The following is a 21127-nucleotide window of genomic DNA, read 5'->3' as shown; positions in this document are numbered from 1 at the left end:
TCCCTTGGGGCAGGGGGACAGGGCTGGGGACAGAGGCCAAGCAGTGAAGGAGAGTGGACCATCCAGGCAACGGGGGCCGGAGATGGTTGTGAACTGATCGAATGACTGTCTTAGAACTGCCGGGTACCGAGGGGAGTGTGACTGAGCGGGGTGAGGCTGGAGGCAGGACCATCAACCAGGAAGCGGTGAAGGAGCCTGGGCGTGTGACCGAGGGCCGAGGGCTGGGATCAGGGCAGGCGGTCAAGGAGCAGAAGCACGGGAAAACTGGAGCGGGGCTTCTCTCCCCCTTTCACGGACCCCCTTGCCCAGCAAGCACAGGACCTCACTTTCTCTCTGCAGGACCCTCCCTGCTGCCTTCTTGGCTGGCAATCACACGGGCCTGCAGGCCTGGCCTGGGCAGGTGGAAGTTTCCAAGTGGGTCACAGAGGGATGGAGGCTCCTGGGGGGAGTGCTGAACATGGCAGGGGGTGCTGGGGGTGCCGAGGGTGGGGGGCAAGGGTCAGACGTGGTCTTGGGCTGTGGGCATGCTGGGGAGACGATGGGCAGTGGTCCAGGAGGGAAGACTTACCTGCAGAGGTGAAGGGGGGTCCCTGGGAGGGCTTGGGGACGGGAGGGGCCCTGAGCTGCCCAAGAAGTGGAGGGCCAGGTGGGGAGCACTACAGGCAAAGAGGGAAAACCTCACAAAGGCAGGAGGGAGGAAATGGGCACTTCCAGGACCATGGAACATGCTGTCCACATAACAGGTGTGGGCTGGAGTTTACAAGGGCCACGGACGTGGGGCGACATGAAGGGGTCAGATTCAGGGAGACACTGGGACAGCCCACAGAAGGGCTCAGGTTCCCACCAAGAGGCCGCTGCAGGCTTCGAGCAGACGAACAGCCAACGCCTACAGCAGGTGTGTTCAAGGATGCCGCCCCGGCATCCAGGTGGAGGGGGAAAGTGATCTGGAAAGTCAGCGGGGACACTGGGACCACGTGGGTGTGGACCCCCGGCGTGAGCAAGTCAGGTTACGGAGGAATTTCTACGGAGGGAGTGATACTCTCTGAGCCTCACGGGAGCCCACATGGAGCACGGAGAGGCGGGAGGATGGCGGGGCCCCGTCGACCCTGCATGAGCGGGCGGGGACCCCAGGACTCCGACTGCCCCTCCCATCCCCACCAGCCTCCCCTCGCCTATCCCCACCTTCCATCCCCTGGGCCCTGCTGTGACTCGCACGGGGAAGGGTAAGGGGTGTGGATGGACCAGCATTCTTGCCGGCACCACAGGGAGAGCCGGGAGACGTGAAGAGGCCAGGCGTCAGGGAAGGCAGACGGGAGAGGACACTCATGCCACCTGCTCTCACAGATTTTAGGTTTTTCATGGAAACCTACCTTTGAGTTTGGAGATCTGTAAGAGGGCTGGGAAACCTTCCAGAGCCGTGAGAAGCCACAGCTTAAACTTCTTGCTAAATAACCGGACAGATTTTAGGTACTGAAGGGACACATCTTCCAGAAAGTCACGCAGGAGCACGTCCTCAATCCCCTACAACAGAAGTGCCCACACGCGTAACGGCGGCCAGAGCAGGTGGCCCTGCTCACAAGGGGCTAAAGGTCACAGGAGCCACAGCGGAGACAGAAAGGACCCCACTCGCTGAGGGCACGGCCACCACGCAGCCCCGGCCACGGCCCACTGTGCCGGACACAGGCTGGAGTGGCCGGAACTGGTCTTCTTTCAAAGATTTTAAAATACTGATAACTGATTTAAAAGTTTAAAAAATGCTAATGACGGCCAGTACTGGGGGTCAGGGGGCAATAGGTGTAAAATCAAAATATTTAAAGGTGGAATCCAGCCTCCGGTTTTCAATCTTTACGTTAAAAATCTGGAAGCACCAGATTTTTTTTTTTCCTAAAAAATAATCAAATAAAAAGGTAGCGGGGAGGGTACAGCTCAGTGGTGGAGCATGTGCTTAGCACACACGAGGTCCTGGGTTCAATCCCCAAGCCCTCTGTTAAAAATAAATAAATAAACCTAATTATCTTCCTCCAAAACAAACAATAAAAAAAAAGGTAAAGGTTCATGACTAGCTAAGGGAGAGCATGTTTCCACCACAGAAATTATGTATAATTGACCCCTAAACTGCAACAGTCACTCTAGAGACAGAGCTTAAAAAACCTACCAAACTGGGCAGTGAAGTATAATCCAAAGCGACTGTTTCAATTACTCGTTTTAAAAAGTCCCCTTTTGTTGAAATACCAGTGGAAGAACTCTGGCTCCACTCAGGGTCCACAGGTCACTGGAGCCACAGGTCACCATGTGTCCTGGCTTTTTCTCTGCATGAGGAAACCCACGCTCTCACTGAATTCAGAGAGGAAAGTGAACTTTCAGGGAAACATCTGAGGCTCACAGTCCACCGGCCCCATCCTTTACTCCTCAGAAGGCCTGGGTCCAGGGACACCGCAGGGAGAGCGGGTGGCCGCTGGGACCCCAGCCTCAGGTACTGATTTCTGGGAAGGATACAGACCAGCAACCCAAAGCAACGTCCTCTCACCTTGTACAGCTGCACATCATAGCACTTGAAGAGCTGGCACACGTCGGGCAGTGACAGAAGCATGACCGTGTCCTGCTGCAGGGACTTCCAGAAGGAAGTGAGTGAGTCCTCCACCTGATGGAGAAGAGCGTGTCTCTGAGAACGCGTGTGCCTGCGGAGAGCAGCCCTGCATGCACACCTGATCAGCCCCCAGTGGCAACGGGATGACTCTGTTCCAGTCCACGTGAAGCTGTGTCTAGTGTTTTAGAAGCAGTTCTGCAACCATCACAGAGCGCCTGCCAGGTGGGTGGGATGACGTGGAACGTCTTTTGAGGCAGTTTTCGGGAAGGAAGGCTATCTCTGACCACAAGGGGCTCCTGTTGTCTGTACCAGGATGAGGACTGGGCCACAGGGGCACAGGCCACTGTTCAGAATGAATTTCCTCTGCTCACTCCCTCACCATCATCTTATTCCGAGGCGTCTGCTTCAGAAATATTTCTCTAATTTATCCCGCTTTCTCTCTGAAGTCACTGTCACTGCTCCAGAGCCAGCCCTCCCTCCTCCCCACCTCCTCCCCCCTTCCCACCACCCTCCCAGTGACCTCATGTCAAGGCAAACCCACGTCTTCTCAATGAATCAGAGTGCTTCCCAGGGCAGGGGAGGCCCTTTCCAGTGCCAGCCTACCTTGCCACCTCCCCTCTGGCTTCTCTCCTTTGGAGAGAATAAAATCTGGTCCTGGCGACCCGCCTGTCATGTCACGCCCGGGAACTTCCTGCCGCCTCTGTCTGCACCATTGTTTCTACCTGGAACCCCTTTCCCACCCCATCTTGAGGCCACTGAACTTCTGCTTTTCTGTGAGGGTCGGGGGGACACGGCCTCGTCTGGGGAGCGCCCTCCAGCCATCCCCAGTACTCTTCCCCTGGCACCCAGGACAGTCCAGTCAATCACACTGCTGCTCGAGGACGTGCCACACTGTATCATGTTCACTGGCTCATCCTGTGCCTTTCAGCCCCAGACTATATGCTGCTCAAGCCTCCTGGGGAACAGCTTCCTAGTTCCAGAAACAGAGCTGGTCACAGGGGGGGATGGAGTCAGGACTGGACGAGGAAATGAAGGGAGAAGGACACAGCGGACATTCATAACACTGCATCCATCGGCCAGGGGCCACCCCGAAGACAGCACGGTCCCTCCCTCACGCCAGTGCTTGATGCTAGGTTCAGGGTGTTCTCGCGCTGATGAGTTATCTCACAAAGCTGAAGTGCTTAGAACTCTGAAGCCTCAGAAAACCTTTCGTTCAAATGCACACTTAGCGGGGAGGGTGTAGCTCCAGTGGTAGAGCGTGTGTTTAGCATGCATGAGATCCTGGGCTCAATCTCCAGTATCTCCTCTAAGAGCAAATCAATCAATAAACCTAATTACCTCCCCACAACCGAAAAAAAAACAACCCCAAAATGCATGCTTATTTCCGTGGATTTTCATTTTATATGGCAGAAGACAGAATTCAGGACACTAAAAAAATTTATTCCTGTTTTCCACACCTGATTCTAGAATAAAATCCAATCACTGTGATACCCACGTCAGAGGCCCCGGCTGCCGAGTCCTACTTCCCTTTCAGTTAGCACGTGTCCACAGCACCCCTGAAAATTCCAGGGTAAATCGTGTTACCACTCCTTTATTCACGATCAGCTGGAATTAGGGTCTAAAAAAAAGCTGAGTTTATATTTAAAGCATAAAGTTATCCACATGAGCACCTTGGAAAATTTCCAAATGGCTAAACGGAATAAAAATACCACCTTCCAGAGTTCACCGGCTGTAAAGTAGCTGCATTGTGAGCACTGCGGGGCAGTGAATTCCCACCAGACGCCCCCTGAGGGGTCTTTTCAAGTAGAAAGGTTAGTAATGAGTCATACCTGCTCGGAGCTTGGAGACACAAGCCTACCTTCTCGAGGTCTTGGTTCCTCACATTTTGTAAAACGTCTTGGCAGTAGCCGCAGTATTTGTCAGCAAGAAAGGCCAGCTGGGAAGGACACGGAGAGTCTTTCGGTTTGCAGCCCCCTTCCAGAATGACCTGCTCCTCAAAGGCCTTTCTGAGCCCCGTGCCGTGGTCTGTGGTGCAACTCGGACGTGATAGCGGCCGAGCGCTTTCCCAGGGCCGCGTGGCGTTAGTCACAGGCCTAAGACTGATGCAGCTTCATTTTTAGTGTCATAACTCATGTGTGGCCAGGGTCTGCACCGACCACTCTAAAGGCCAGCGATCGCTGACCTCTTTCTCTCCAAACCCCGATTTCCCTGCTCCAAATCCCCCAAGTCTCAGTTTTGAGGAAATCCACGAATCTGCCCCTGCTCCGTCACGGGGAGGCCCTCACCCTAGAAGGGTCCGTGGTCCCGGGGATGGGAGGGGAGGACCTGAATTTCCTGACCGCCACCCAGCCCGGGAGGGACTGTTGGTCCTCACGGGTCTGGGAGAAGCCATTATCACTCCACCTGCTACAAGCACGATCACAGGCAAAACAAGAGGACACTCCCTGCCCCCGCCACCCACGGCACCACAGCTGCGTCTCCCCGGGGCGTGCGGACCCACCGTTGTGCAGGAGTACTTCTTGGCCAGCTCCTGCTCCCAGAATGGGCATCTCCTGAACTCAGACAGAGGTGGTCCAGCGGGGTCTGTCTTTATCGGTGAACGACTGTCACACTAAAAACACGGGGATTATTTCTTTAAACCGTGTAATCATTATGTTACTACTCTAGGTTAACCTTTTATCTAAGCCTCTGGACGCATTACTGACCCCAGCAACTTCTCCCTCTTATTTCATTGTAAATGACACTAACCTTCCTCTCTGTCTCTGTACTGCAGTCAGCAGGGAGGAGGTAGGATTCCATACATTACACTCTTGGGGTCGTGTATGAAAATTGTTGCATAGTACCGTACAATAAAAATCTTACCTACAGAAAATTTAACGCCATAAATACATTCTACAGCTCTTGTCTGTGTAGTTGTCCCTCCTTGAACTAAAACCATATCCTACATGGATCACCATACCTGTGTTGTAGAAATGGTTTGTCATATAAAAAATCTCAGGGTCTAACTAACAAGGAAGATGTGCGGCACAGACCTTCCTCTAGAAGAACAGATAATAGAATGGCAAAACGTGTCCACCAAGGACAGAAAAAGGCAGTGTGGCAGAAAGTAAACTCAACATTCCTGCCACGTGTCATCTGTGCTGCTGTCCCCTCCGGACAAGGGAAGACATGGCCACTCCTGGCTTGAATGATGGCCATCGATTTTATTTTAAATGATTTCTTCAGGATTTCCCTGGACTTCTTTTGAATAATTTCCATTTTAATAGAGTAGGTAAAAACCACCCCTCAGAGTTGGAGGTTGAACTGTGCAGGCTGCCACGCTGCGCTGCCTTCTGACCCGCCTGCGCCCACCCTGGGCCAGGGGTGCACTCGGCTGCCATCCTCAGAGCACTGCACGCACTCGAGAACAGCCCCCGGCGGCTTCCACCTTCTCTGATCAGCTGAGGGTCAGAGGAATTTAGGGTCACAGTCAAAAGTCTTCTTAGTGACCTAAAATCTGTACTTCTTAACTCTTTTGTGGTACTGAACCCCTTTGAGCGTTTGAGGAAAGCAGCTGGCCCTCTCCCTGGAAAGATGCACGTTACACACCAAATACTGTGAAGATGCCAAGTCAATAATACCTAGTATCTTTAGAAGGAAGCAGAGTGCAGATGTCTAAATAAACACACAAACAGTGGCACAGAAAGGTGACAGCTCAAAGGGGGTCCTTCCACTGGGGGCTGTTTGGTTTCCACTGGGGGCTTCCACCCTCATTCCTACGACTTTAGAACGCTGGCTTCATTTGAGGTCGTCTGATGGGGACACGTCCAGTATGAGTGGGGTGAGGGGAGTGATGCTCAGGCTGGTGGTCAGGAAGGATGGGGCTGTTTCATGGAGTTCCCTGGCCGCACCACCAAGGCGTCTACTGGAGCAGAACCGAGGCATCCCCATTTCCAGCCCTGGGCTGCCCTCTTACACAGCCCGGTCCACCTCCGCCCATCCTCCCCGCAGCACGGCCTGACCTCCCGCGATCATCAGCGTTCTCGTGATGTGGATGCTGCCGTTACCGCAGCCAGTGTTTCTCAAGTGTGGTCCTGAAACCAACCACGTCAGCGTTTCTGGGGGCACTCGATGTTCACATCGCCAGGGCCCTCCCACGTCACAGGAGGCCAGAAATCTATCATTTCAACCAGCTTCCCAAGTGAGGCTTAGCCACCTCGAGTTGAAACTGCAGCTCCGGGCAGACTGATCCGGCCTAACTCTGCCGAAATCCCACCATTCCAATCTGGCAACTTTCAGAATTCTGATTTCAGATACATCACAGTTTCACCTGTTCAGAAGTCATCTGAAAACGTAGCATTGTAAGAACGTAAAAGTAAGCTATTATGACAAATGACGATAAGCAAATTCATGTGCTCCTGAAGTCCACGCCTTCCTGTGAAAAACACTAATCTTTCAGAAAAAAAGAAAACCCAAAAAACTGAAAATTGTGAATTGGGGAAGGGTATAGCTCAGTGATAGAGTGTGTGCTTAGCATGCATGAGGTCCTGGGTTCAGTCCCCAGTACTCCATTTAAAAATAAATAAATTTAGAAATAAATAAATAAATAAACAAACAAACCTAATTACCCACCCCTCCCCACCAAAATAAAGGGTAGATTCATCTAAAAAAAAAAAAAAAAAAGAAAATCACAAACTGAAATCTTTTCTTTATAATAAAACCCACCAGAAATCTAAAGTAAGCGAGCACGTGGGACAGAACTGCTAAAGCTTGCGTCCCTGCAGGAGGAGGCCTTTAGGAAAGAATTAGGGGCATTCCCATCATTCTAGAGAGAAAATTCAGCAAAGTGAGGAAGAAAAAAGTGAGAAATCCTACTTAGATTTTTGGAGTGTATTAAATGCAGCTGGGGATTTTCAGCAGATCCAAGAAATATCACTGGAGTTACTATCATTCATTTATTCCAGCAACCTTCAGTGAGCACATACTGAGTGTCAGCCCCTGGAGAAATGATGGAGGACCCTTCCTGTCTTCACCTGCCCTTCCAGGCACCATCTGCCTCCCTTGAGTTACTCCATCAATTCTCCTTCCTGCATTCTTGAAGACGCCGTTCCCAGAATTATCACCCCCAAAGCAAACATATCCTGCCATTCTCCTTATGAATATGCCTCAGTGGTTTCCTACAGCCTCTTGGGTGACATCCAAATTCTTCAGCCAGGCACTGACAAGCTGTCCACCATCTGGACCTCACACATAGCCTACTGCTCCCCGACATCCTCACTTCTGGTCCTCACTGGCCACACACCTCCCAGCATGAATGCATGCTGCACCTTCAAGATCTCAGTGACCCCTCCAGGACCAGCTCAAGGGCAGTGTGACAGGCAGAATAACAGCCCCTCAAATATGTCCACATCCTGAAAAGGGAACCCCTCCTACACCACTGGTGGGGATGTAAACTGGTGCAGCCACTACGGAGAACAGTATGGAGAGTCCTCAAAAAGACTGAAAATAGAGTTACCATATGATTCAGCAGTCCCACTCTTGGGCATGTATCTGGAGAGAACTCTAATTTGAAAAGATCCATGCACCCCAATGTTCATAGTGGCACAATTTACAAAAGCCAAGGCATGGAAACAATCTAAATGTCCACTGACAGATGCCTGGATTAAGAAGCTGTGTGTGTGTGAGTGTGTGTGTGTGTGTGTGTGTGTGTGTGTACACACAATGGAATGTGACTCAGCCAAAAAAAAAAAAAAAAAAAGAGAGAATGAAATAATGCCATTTGCAGCAACATGGATGGACCTAGAGATTATCATATTAAGTCAGTCAAAGAAAGACAAGTATCATATTGTATCACTTACATGTAGAATCTAAAAAAAAAAAATGATACAAATAAACTTATTTACAAACCAGAAATAGACTCACATAGTTTTGGTAACTATGGTTACCAAAGGGGAAAGCTGGGGGGAGAAATAAATTAGGAGTTTGGGATTAACAGATACACACTACTATATATTAAATAGATAAATGACAAGGACCCACTGTACAGCACAGGGAGCTATATTCAATATCTTATAGTAACCTATGATGAGAAATAATCTGAAAAAGTATATTTATACATATATGTGTGTGTGTGTGTGTATATATATATATATATATACTGATAGAATATAAATTTTTTTTACCAACCAAGAAAGAATTGTTACTTGAAAAAAATAGAGGTATCTTTTACTGAGATGATAAAGGTAATTTCAATAAGTGAATCACATGACCACATTATGCCATATTTTAGTATTTGTTATTAATATATATTTCTAGTCAAACTACCAATTATCTTAAATGTCTAAAAAAATTATCTCAGAAAAGGCATGAGTTTCTACACAGTCCTATAATCATAAAAAAGACTTGGACACAAGGATTCCTTGTCTTGCAGAAGACTGCACAGCTTCAGGTGCAGATGGAACCTGCAGTCTCCTGAGCTAAGGGGACCATCTCATTGGTAACTAGTGCAGACTGATGCAAAAATGAGTGGACATTTTTGCATTTGAAGATTAAGCCACAGTGATGACAAGAATTGAATTTCCCACCCCCTTTGCAGTACAGAGGCTCAGAGTCAGGCTTAAACCTACAGAGAACACATTTCATGCTACTTAAGTTTGTGGGAGACTCATGCCTGCTCCGCCTGCACATGTCTGCACCGTATCTGTGACCTGTGCATTGCGGTGGTATCATGAGTACTTAGCCCTGTCCCTGGCATCAAATAGATGCCTAATGAATATTTATTAAACAAGTAAAAACAAACAAACAAAAAATCCTGAATCACTTCTCTGTATGCCTGAAACACACACAACATTGTAAATCAACTATACGTCAATGAAAAAAATTTTTTAAGTTAAAATAAAAATATATGTGCAGGAAAAAATGCCCACATCCTGGAATCCTTGGAACCTTACATAGCAAAAGTGACTCTGCAGATGTGATGAAGGTTAAGGATTTGGAGCCGGGGAGACTTTATCCTGGATGCTCCCGCTGGCCCCAGGGTAATCACAAGGGTTGTTAAAAGCAGAGAGCCTTTCCCAGCTGCAGAAAACCTGAGCGAGGGTGGCATGAGACAGACCCAGCCTGCCTTGGCTGCCTTTGCTGGCTGAGGAAGGGGCCCCAGCCAAGGATGACGGCAGCCTCAGGAAAGGCAAGGAGATTCTCCCCCAGGTCCTCCAGAAGGAAGAGAGCTCTGTTGACCCTTTGGTCTTAGCCTGGTGAGAACTAGTCAGACTTGTGGCCTCCAGAAGTGTCAGATCATGAGTCTGTGTTGTTTTAAGTCATAAAATTTGTGTTGGTTTGTTACAGCAGCAACAGGAGACAAAACACAGGCCACCTCTTCCATGAAGTCTTCCCTGATTACTCTGGCCCACAACCTCTCTCTCTCCCCCACCTCGGAGTTCCCAGACCACCTCCCGCGGGCACGGCTCGCCCAACAGCACGCGGGTAGCCTTCATGTCTGTCTGAGCTTCCCAGCTATGAACCTGTCTTGTTTTCAAGTACCGAGGGGATGTTTTCTGTTTGTTTTCTTTCACATCCCACTCAGCCCTCAAGAGGTGGGCCTTTAAAAGGTGGGCCCCTCAGTGACACTGGTCACCAAGACTGCTTCCAAGTGCTATCATGTTGTCTTGGCCACCAAAGTACAGTTCACCCCGTGATGTCACAGATTAGCCGTTCACAGCTCTGCTGTCCCCATCAAAGAGCTATAAATGTCATTAGAGACACTTTCTCCGATTTCTTGCTAATAATCTACGCATCCTTTTTTAATCAGAGCAAAAGAAACACAGTTTCACAGCTGATGTGCAGCTAAGCAGTGGGCTCCCGAGGACAGGGACCTCCTCTGTCCCAGCAGAGTGCGTAGGCACAGTGGGCACGCAACAGTCCTGGTGGGAGGGCGAGTGGCTAAGCGCTGCACTTAATAAGAACATCTGAGGGTTCAGTGCCCAGTATCTCCTCTAAAAATAAATAAGTAAACCTAATGATCTCCCCCCACCAAAAATATTACTGCTTTGTAAATAAGTTCATTTATAAACTGACTATACTGTAATTAAAAGAAAAAAAGAATGTCACACACAGGAAAACTGTTGCATCTAACTAAGCAATTACTGAATATTCCAGGGTCTATTATAGTAAATCTATTTTTTTCAACACTCACTGCTCCTTCTTCTTGGAGGATGCTGTTATAATTAGTAGATTTTTCAAAGGCAGCGATGTCTCCACTGTGACATAACAGACAACAGAGAAATAATTTTAGTAAGACACCTGTTTCTGAGCACAAGAATAGAGTTTCTTTTCCAGGGAGGTTTATTGGTGGGGGGGACAATTTTTATTTGAGAGCCCCCCTCCCCAAGTTTCTCTCCACAACTGGTGATTATCACCTGCTTAGAGTTTAAAAAAATCTATAACTGGGACAACCATGTATTTATTTTTAAGGTTTATTCCCTTCAGAAATAAGAATACGATGTCATTCTGGGTAGAACTTGCTCCGGTGAGAAAAGAATAATCATGGAAATGAAGTCTTATGTTTTCCGATTTGGGGGCTTTTAAAACAATCAACTCAGAAATGGTGACATCCTCTGAGTGGACGGCGGTAGCATGGCACCTTCGCGGAACAAGGAGCCTGAGAGTCCACGGTTAAGATGTACGTTCATCTCACCACGCCTCCTGGATTCACAGAGCGTACTGGAGACATCTGTGTTCTGGAGAACAGATTCAGTGCTATCCGTGCGGTGTGGTGCATTTCCCCTTTAACTGTGGACACTTGGGACACTGAGAGCTCAGGGACCCCCACCGTGCACAGGAAACGTGCATCTTCCAGATGCCAGAGGTGGTGCCGTCTGCTGCCTAGTTTCCCCACCATCCCCAGAGCTCCATCCACTCCAAAACGTGTCCTCACAGCTGACTGTTTCAACCCCATGCAAACACACAGAGAGGAAGGTAGCGGACTAACGCTCTGCTTCTGGAAGCAAGGCAGGGATGGCCAAGGATGGGGTGGGATTGGAGGCAAACAGTTTTCATCTCACACAGGAAGAGCCTCCATCTACTCCCAGCCTCCCGAAAGCCCCAGGAGCTCTCTTCTGAAGGTTTGGGTCAGTCCATTCTCCAACCCAAGTCATGGAAATGTGGGCAGAATACTTGATACCCATCTGATCAATGTTTCTGCATAATATTCTATTTCAAAACAGGATCTGGCTACACACCCACAAAAAAGCCACCCTCTTCATCTTTCAGGAAGAGTTGTTCTCACAACGGGAATGGTACTTTGGGCTGCTTGATGGCAAAAGGGTTTCAGGACGTGCGATCTGTTCAACCTGGAGGAGACAGAAGATGATGGATGGATGGATGGATGGATGGATGATACAAGGAAAGCTAAAGGCAGAACTGAAATGTCTTAGGAGATCTGCTTGTCCCGTCTCAGTGACATCTTGGGTGGGTGTGGACAATGATGGAGTTTCTCCAGGTGAAATTCATGAACAGCCCATTGCCACAAAGATTCCGAGGCATTATATCAACAAAAATAACAAATCATAAAAAAAATGAAAGAAGACAAGAAGATGACAGAAACGAAAGTTCCTGGAATCAAAGGCTAATAGAAATGGAACTTAAGTAGAAAAATGTGCTCCCCAGCCTGTAAGAGATGTTTGAAAAGTCACCAGTGAGGCTTTCTGCAACTAAACTGGAGGGAGACCAGTTTCTCTACGACCTCGTGTCCTGTTCACCTGTTGCTCCTGACACGTCTCCTTTGGAAAATGGATGCAAGACCATGAATCTCTTCTGCTTCATCCATCCATCCTCCCGGCCACCCATTCCTCATTCATGCGTCAAATATTCATCATGTGTCTACTCGTGTGTCAGGCACGGCGCTAGGTCCTGGTGGATGGAGCTGTGATCGTGACAGCCGACGTCTGTCTGTCACAGAGGACAGAAGCTGTTACATAGATAACTGCAAAGACATTGCTCTGGCTGAAGGAGGGGGTGTGGGTGTTGGGGGAACTATGTCGGGGGCCCACCCTACTCTCGTGTTAGCTCAACAGTTGTCAGGCCTTATACGCTGGCAGCTTGAGCAGCTCACAAGAGCTGCCCTTTGAAGAGCCAGCCTGCTTTGGGTGGCACTTGTCACAACCTCGTACTTGGACAGGACTTACTAAACTCTTTGGATGAGGATGGCAGTCTTCGGGGACATTCCTTTGGACACTCAGAAACAGGAATCTGGAAGCTGGAAGGTCTGGCTTCTGACTTAAAGGACAACGGAATCCCTCGACGTATCACGTGCCCTCCCCCCACTAACCCTGACTCTGTAGCTTCGGAGGTCAACCCACTGAGAGTGATGATTATTTGGGATTCGTAAGGGAAACTCCCAAGTTTCTGCCATGTGTCCAACGCACGGTATGAGTTTAGTTGAACAGCCGTTGAAAGGAGGTGGTGTCACCCTCCCCGCTGTTACAAGGAAGACCGACAAAGGCCTTCCTGACCTTCGGAGGCCTGTGTGTGGCAGACGAGGGGACACAAGGCGCCATCCTCACTGGGGAGACCGCGATTTTGTGGCCTTTGATTGGGGGATTTTACCCATTGAAACAACAATCACGGGAGACAGAAAATGTGTCAACTTTGCAGAGATTCGGTCATCTGTTAGACGACCGCTGGCTCGCTCCCAGGACCGGAGAGGCTGGCTCTCCCCAGCTCGGGACTGCCCGAGTTCCAGTCAGCGGCTCGCAACACGGTCAACATGTGGGGTGAAGAAGAGTCTAATTATTTATTGTAAAAACCACCTAGTCTCAGGGCCCCTTGCAAGCAAAGATGTGTGAAAATATGGACGGGAGAAGAGGGTGGCCTGTCGGAGTGGGGCTGCAGGGCAGTTCAGCAGAGCATCGCTGCTGGAGACGGGCCGGCGGCGGGGGGAGGGCCGCGGAGGTCCCGGTCCAGGGCGTCGGCGCCCGAGGACCAGGCCGGCTGGGCGGGATGAGCTCTGCAGGCCTCGGCCAGGCGGGAAGGGGAGACTGCGGTAGGCTGGGGCTCGCCCACGGGGTCTCCCCGCCGAGGGGAGGGGCAGTCAGGGTGGGGAGGCCACGCCAGCACCGGAGGTGACAGTTTCAGCCCTCAGGGTCCAGCCAGGACGGCCTTGTGTTCTGGGGGTCTCTGCCCCGTGTCACGTGCAGTTCTGAGTCAGTCCTCTGGGACGTTTATCAGACTGTGACCAAGAGCACAATCACTGTGCAAACAGGGCTCCAAGAAAACCACATCAAACACCCAGGGCCGTCCTGGCTGTGGAGGGGGCCTCCCTCCTCCGTCCTCCGAGGCCTGAGGTGCTCAGGTGCCCAGTCATGACGACACAGAAAAAGTCTGGAGCCCCGGGCGCGGGAAGGACCCTGAGGTGAGCTGGCCCGGGGAGGCCACCTGGGTTCCCTGTGCGCTGCCCCCTCAGCTCCAGCTCTAGGGGCTCCAGCCAGGCCGGGCCCTGGAGGTCAGGATTTAACCCGGGGGGAAAGGGCAGGGCCAGCTGGGGAAGAAGGCCGTGCAGGGCCCCACAGGAGAACGGGCATTCTTGTCTCGCTCTGTGGGCTTCTTGAGCTTGAAAGCCTTCATTTCCACCCTACAAACGAGGACGATGGGGTCTGATAACCCCCCAAGACCTTTTCCAGCTCCCAGGGCCTATAACCTTCCCTAACAGTGGCTGCAAAGCCCCCAGGGCGTGCATGAAGGGTAGAGGACTCTCCCTGGGCCTCGCGCCAGGAGACGGAGGGAGGTCTCTTCCGGGCCCTGCAAGCTGCCCCCTTCACTCAGTGTAGCGCAGACACAGCACAGAAACCACATTTCACTTCAGTTAGTTTTTACGATCAATTTGGCTGAGAGCGGGTCCACCGTAAAGAGAACTGAGACACAGTTACAAGGCACACAACACATCCATTATTTTTTTCCCATAAAGTCTTTCAAACGTCGTGTTCACTGAATCTGCTTTTTGGCCTTTAACTTCCTTTCATCCAAGCCCCCTTTGCGTTCACACTCTCAGGTTCTGACATCATTTGTCATTGATCCAGACTTTTGTTTACATCATCTTGGCATCCTAACTTGCCCTCGCAAATGATTCTAACAGCAGTAAAACGACTTGAAGCAATTACAAAGGTAAGAGGATAAAAATGCAATAAAACCTAATTCTTGTCCCGGACTTGTTTAGGGTCCGACTGCAGCGGGAAGGTGCTTCATCTTCCGGTCAAGGAAGGATCTGACTTCAATTTTTTTTACCTTCAAAGCGTATGAATTAATTATTTGGGTTTTGATGAGAACATACCCTCAACTTGATGAATATTTTTGCTTCTAAAGTTAAATAGTAAATACGTGTATTCACATCAGGACAGGTGTCATAATGGTTGCAAAAAGCTTTAATGTAATTTTGATTATCCCAATGCTACGAATCACTAACATGTACCGAGCATTTACCCGCTGCGACGTGCCTCACCTGTACCACCTTAGTTCTCACAGCGATCCGTGAGGGAGTGGCTGAGAATTCATTATCACCCCCATTTTACATGTGGGAAACAAGAAAAGTTCAGAGAGCTAAAGCCATCACCGTGTCTGCTACTCCGCCCTGTAAGAGACACGTGTGACAACAATGGATGCAGACAAGGACACAGGGAGCCGCGGGGGCTTTGAAACTTATAGTGGGAAAGAACAACCATTTTTAAAACAGCTTAGCTGAGCGGCGTGGATTCATCCTTTTCCACCTTGGGGGCTGATGGTTTCATACGCCTTAACTCTGTCCTGACCCATTAGATCCTACGAACGACTTGATTGCAACACAGTGACCTGGCGGGATGCCTCGAGGGTCTAGCTGGTTCCCACTCACCGTCCTGAGGTGACAGCCCCTGGGAGCCGGGCTTTCTCAGCGAACAGCATGTGGCATCGTATGGGCGTCTCAGCTGGAGGCGGGCATGTGAGGGATGCTCTGGGCAGACGAGAAAGCACCCACGTTCCCGAGGTGGGGAGCATCACTTGCTTTTAAAACCTTCCCAAGAGAGGGCACAGCCTAGGGCGGAATCCTCCATGCCTGTTTTTTGAGCTGTTTATCAACAACTAGGCAATGCCTGTTTTTTTCACCCTGACAAGCTCTGACCAGCCTTGCAGAGCAGAGTGGACAAGACCAAAAAGCGGGTTGCAGCTTGGAGACCTGATTACCTGAAACTGAGGCGGGGGCTCAGCAAGCCCTGTGGGCAGGGGGCCTGGCCTCCGGGGGACAGGGGTACAGACGGGAGGAGAAGCTCAGGCTGGAGGAGGGAGGCTCCAAGGGACCCCCGGGGGCTCTGACATCTCAGGTCTGCGGTGTCCACAACCACCCACTCGCCCCCCTAGGGGTGCTATGTCTGAAAGACAAACCCGGGCCTTTTCTGCTTTGCTCTTAGGGCTGTGGACCCACTGCCCAGGACGTGGTGGGCCGAGGCCGCCCAGGCAGCCCCTGAGCTAACAGCTGGCACAGGGTCAGAGGCAGAAGGAACAAAGACGCCGACTGGGGAAGGCCAGGGTTTAGAGGTTCTTTAAAGGCCTGTGACATGCTAAGTCGGAAAAGCTGAGCTTATGTGTGTGTGTGCGCGCGCGCACATATGTGTGTGTGTGTGTGTGTGCAGGGCTCTCCACACCGCCTGCTGGGTACTCTGGGCAAACAGATATGTTCTGGGTCCAGACTTTGAGCAAGTTAGAGGACGCAGGTGCACCCGGAAAGTTCCAGCTCCAGCTGAATCCAGTCTCTCCCCCTTCTACTCCCCGTTCCCCAACTTCCCCATTTTTGCTGCTCTGATTTTTCCATCTTCGTGACTAAGGCATGAATAGGAGACATAAGAGGAAGAGCTGGCTGGCAGCAGACAACAGTGACGCCTGAGAGGTGTCGGCGGGACAGGCTGCGTTGGCTCTGCGGCTCCTGTTGACACAACTCAACCATCTGAAGACCCTGCTTCCACCGCGCTTGCCGCCCCGCCTCCTTTCTGGCTCAGGCGCTCAGCGGACGGACTGCGCAGCCTCGGGACCGCCTCCCGCCCGGCGCCACTCGCTCCTCCCGGTCTGGTCCCCTTGAGCCCTAACGCCAAGTTTTCCATCCCTGAGCAGCTATTTCAGGACCGACACTGTGCCTCCAGGCAGCGCTGGGGACAAAGCCAGCTCCGCGGTTCCTGGTCTTGCAGAAGTTCCTGTGATGGGACCACCCTGCTTCCCGGAGGAGGTCTCCGAAGGCTCACGGACACCCCCCGCCCCAGCATCCAATTCAAGGCTGTCCTCCCCTCCATCACCATGCTTCCTCACAGCTGCAAGCCTCTGTCCTTGCTCACGGTCCTCCCTGAGCCTGGACGTCCCCTCTCGCCACCCTCTCCGTCTGTCCACATTCCAATCTGTCCTGCACCGCTTAGCTCAAGGCACGCCCCTCTCCCGGGTGCCCCATGATCGCCTGCCCAGGATGGTGCTCTCTGTCTCCAAGTCCTCATGGGACCTTTTCCACACTTCTGACATCCATCCCAGTACACCTGGCATCAACATAATGTACATCCACCTCCCCTATGACACTATCGGAGAGAAGGGTCCACATCTTGGCTATGTGGGTGGCTTCTCATGGCTCCGCTGGGCAGGTGCCTTACAACCCAGGGAACCTTACATAAAAGGTGACCGTACCGTTTGTTATAACTTATTGTCCAAACCAGAACACCTCTGAGGGTGACAGGCGCGCTCCTCATAATTACAGAAGTGAGGCCAAGATTGGCTTTGGCTCCTTGGGATACACGGTCCTCTATTTATGCCAAATGAAGGCTCAATGGAGAGTTTACGAATGAAGAGGAAACACTGATGTGTAGACAGCCAGGGAATGGCGTGGGAGAGCGGAGGAGGGGCATTCACTGGAGCTGGAGCTGCTGGGGGTGGGTCCACGAAGCAGGTGGTCCCTGAGGCATGTCCGAGGAAAGGGACAGGATTCAGGGAGGTTCAGTTAGACAGAGAGAAGACAGAATGACTTCACGGAAGGACAGGATGATGGGAGCAGAGACAGAGCCATACTTGACATACTCAGAGGACGGTGAATATGGCTGAGACTGGTGGTTTATACTGGGAAGGAGTGAGCCACACGGTCGGAGAGCGGAGAAGGGAGGAACTGGGGCACCGACACCAGTCTGGGAAGGGGGTGCGCAGTTCTTATGCAGGAGGTAAGAGTTAGCACCTGAGTGTTTCTGAGCAAGAAAGAGACAAAGAAAAGGCAGAATCTGGGGGAGATGAGTCTCGTGGCTGTGTTTAGAGAGAGGTGAGGTGGAGGAGAGGGAGGCCACCCGAGACCCATGGAAACAGTCCTGATATAACCAGGGCTTAAAGGAAACATCAGTAACCAAAAAGGGGGCCAGCGGAACCTGAAAAGGAAGTTAACAGGACTTGTGACCCAGGGTGTCCAGGGTAGCTTTGAGGTGACCCTGCAGAGTTTATCTCTTGGGGTTATAGATGGAAACAAGGAAGTCGAGGGTCATAGAGGAGCTGGAGGGAGATGATAAATTTCCACCTCCTTGGAGCCAGGCACCCGTGGGTCATCTAGACAGAAATGTCTGGTAGAAAGCCAGAGACAAGGGCCGAAGACGTGGGAGATGTGAGGACCAGTGAGAACAATCTAGAAGGAGAGTCACCCCCGAGGGAGCCAGAGGTGAAGGATAAAAAAGGACACGATGTCTTGGGGCCAGAGGGTGGGAAGAACACCACTGATTAGAACAGGCTGGCTCTCAGGGAAATGCCTGCACCTGATGGGGAGGGAGAGAGAAGCAGAAGGGGGCCTTCTGGGGAAGCAACCGGATGAGGCAGAGTTCTGCGGGCTCAAGAGAGAAGGGGCCAATTCTGTCAAATTTTACAGAGCGGTTGAGAAGAATAAACTTTCTCAACGGAAAAACAGCTTTGGCAACTGAGATGATGATGAACAAACATCCAAGGAAACAAACGGGATACGCATTTCTCTGGCCAATGATGTTGCCCGAGACTGACGCTCCCCACGTCCAAGCGCCCATGTCAAGAGTGTTGACATGACGTGTGTGTCTCCATCTTTAAAAGGGATAAATGGCAGACCAGCCAGAAAACCAGTTAGGTTCACCTGAAATACAAACGGTCCTAACATTAACCAACCTGTGACTTATGACCCCAATACATAATGACAGGTACTAACCTGTGATACCGTTTTTCACCCAGAAGGTAGCAATACTGGGCATAGAAGAACGAGCTTTTCTTGATACAGATTCCATCATAGTGATACCTGGAAAATACAGGTTGTCTGAAAGATGATGTCCAACCACTGCCATGCTTCAGAGAAGACACAGGACAGGTCAGCCCATGGAGACCTGGAGTTCTCTGGGTTCCATCAGTGGCCATTTATTAGGAAAAGCCAATCAGTCTACTTGGATGTTTCTGCTTTCCTGACTTACAACTTCCCTCTAATCTCAGAGAGGCCACAGGGAAGCCTCCTGCTGCTTCTGCCGCTGACCTTCTCAGAGTGACGTGGGACGATGCCAGTGCTCCCGCTGCTGAACTGGACTTGGGTTCTCGGTCCCCCAGTAGGAAGGCGGCTCCTCCTCTGCTGAGCCCGGGAACCGCAGTGGTTCATATAGACTCACAGCAGCAGAGCAAAATTTTTTCCAATTAACTCTTGCCCCGTGTTTAGCTTGGCAAACTCTTCCATGCCTTCAACTCCTTCCTGGGTGGCAGGCTCCTTCCCTAACTTGGCTTCCATCCCTCTTACCGATTGCCTAATCTCACTGATTTCTCCTGACTTTTCTTGATTGAAAATAAACAAGGGGGTGGGGGTATAGCTCAGTGATAGAGCGTGTGCTTGGTGTGCACGAGATCCTGGGTTCAATCCCCAGTGCCCCCCATGAAGGGGGAAAAATTAAGACATAAGCAACAAATAACAATTGAGTGGCAGTTAATTATTTAGTTAATTACACATTATACATTATATATATTAATTAGTTAATAATTGAGTAACTGGATGCACCTGCTAACACTGGACTTCCCCTTTACATGAAAAATATAGCCAGGTACCTAGTCTCCTGAATATAATTCAGTACACGAATTAGATGAATGCTTTAGAAATTTTACTTCAAAGAATAATTAAGACAGTTTTATTCTTCTATATGTGTAATTACTTAACTAGTTCAACAATTAGACACTGACATGTCTAGACGACTGAAGTGATGAAAGAGAAAAACACATTATGACTCTTGTGTTTTAACAAAATCTCTCAAGAAAACAGAAGCTAACATTGGGCTCTGGCATCACCTGATTCACAGCAGGCACTAGGAATTCCCTTTGTTGTATGGGAACTCTTTTGTAAGAGTTGATATTTATCATTTCTTTAGTTCTGTGTGGTTTTGGTCACCCATCTTGCTATTTTTCAAAATGTTTGTTTTTAACATTGAAAATAAATGGGAGGAGGTGGGTACAGACTTTTCTTGATTGAAAATAAACAATAAGGGGTTGGGGGTATAGTTCAGTGGTAGAGTGTGTGCTTGGCATGCACGAGGTCCTGGGTTCGATCCCCAGCGCCTCCATTAAAAAAAAATGAAAATAAAACAAAAATGATAAACCTACCTGGCACTTCCTCTCGTGCCCAGCCTTCGGGTACCAAGCTCAGGAAAAACCAAGTGCACAAGCTAGAAGAAGAAGCAGCCAGATTTAAAGCTGCAGTTTGAAAATTTACAAGTAGAACTTCCAACTTCCTCCCTTACAATGTTTCGACTGCGTTTCCTCTTTTCTGACAATTAAGAAAACGTATGTAAATGAAATTTGGAAAAATCAGACAAGTATAAAGAAGGAAACATACTCCTCGGGGGAATCCGCCACGTAAACCTCCACACAGTTCCTTCCCGTCTTTTTGCCAAAGCCTCGCGCTGTGTGGATTCTGTGGGTCTACACAGCAAACAGCTGGCCTCGCAGTTAGCACGTTTGCAGCTCTGATTTCCACTTTCTTCCCAACGCCGTGTACCGGAAACATTCCCCACCCCCCGTCATTAAAAATCCTCTGAAAACAGGGGACCCCTAATACTGGGTAGAAGCCCATCATGTGAGTGCCTCACCATTTTGCTGTTTTCCCTTTTCCAGTGGGATTGTCACCTCAGTTTTTTACTGTGCATTTGTTCCCCTAATTTTTTTTAAAACTGAAGTATAGCTCGTTTATGACATTGCATTAGTTTCGGGTGTACAGCAACGTGATTTAGTTATACATATACATACATATATACACGTTCTTTTTCAGTTTCTTTTCCATTATAGTTTATTCCAACTACATGAATATAGTTTCCTGCGCTGTACAGTAAGTCCTCGTTGTTTATCTATTTTATATATAGCAGTGTGTATCTGCCAATTCCAAACTCCTAATTTATCCCTCCTCCCACTCCTTTTCTCCTTGGTAACCATAGTTTGTTTTCTATGTTTAAAGGCTTTGTTGGCAAACGCTATTAAATACTGATTAACAGGGCTACTTCTGACTCCACTTCTCATCCGCCAGTGATCTTTCTGATGTACGTTTTGTTA

The 21127-nt window shown here is 50.0% G+C and overlaps 1 protein-coding gene and 2 non-coding genes across 3 annotated transcripts in view; 2 read left to right on the top strand and 1 right to left on the bottom strand.

Annotated features, from left to right (window-relative positions):
• RFX8 (regulatory factor X8) overlaps positions 1-21127 on the bottom strand; it is a 47670-nt gene that overhangs the window by 14120 nt on the left and 12423 nt on the right. The window contains 7 exon segments of the mRNA XM_031441077.2: positions 1371-1521; positions 2528-2641; positions 4446-4523; positions 5088-5198; positions 10758-10821; positions 18765-18851; positions 20186-20247. Of these exon segments, the coding sequence (XP_031296937.2) occupies positions 1371-1521; positions 2528-2641; positions 4446-4523; positions 5088-5198; positions 10758-10821; positions 18765-18851; positions 20186-20247 (667 nt within the window).
• TRNAT-GGU (transfer RNA threonine (anticodon GGU)) lies at positions 19395-19466 on the top strand. The gene has a single exon. It is a non-coding gene; the product is annotated as a tRNA-Thr (tRNA).
• On the top strand, positions 20074-20145 carry TRNAA-GGC (transfer RNA alanine (anticodon GGC)). Its single transcript has one exon. It is a non-coding gene; the product is annotated as a tRNA-Ala (tRNA).

This window comes from Camelus dromedarius, chromosome 33 (genome assembly GCF_036321535.1).
Source record: "Camelus dromedarius isolate mCamDro1 chromosome 33, mCamDro1.pat, whole genome shotgun sequence".
Classification (NCBI taxonomy): domain Eukaryota; kingdom Metazoa; phylum Chordata; class Mammalia; order Artiodactyla; family Camelidae; genus Camelus; species Camelus dromedarius.
This window is presented reverse-complemented; position numbering and strand designations above follow the sequence as displayed.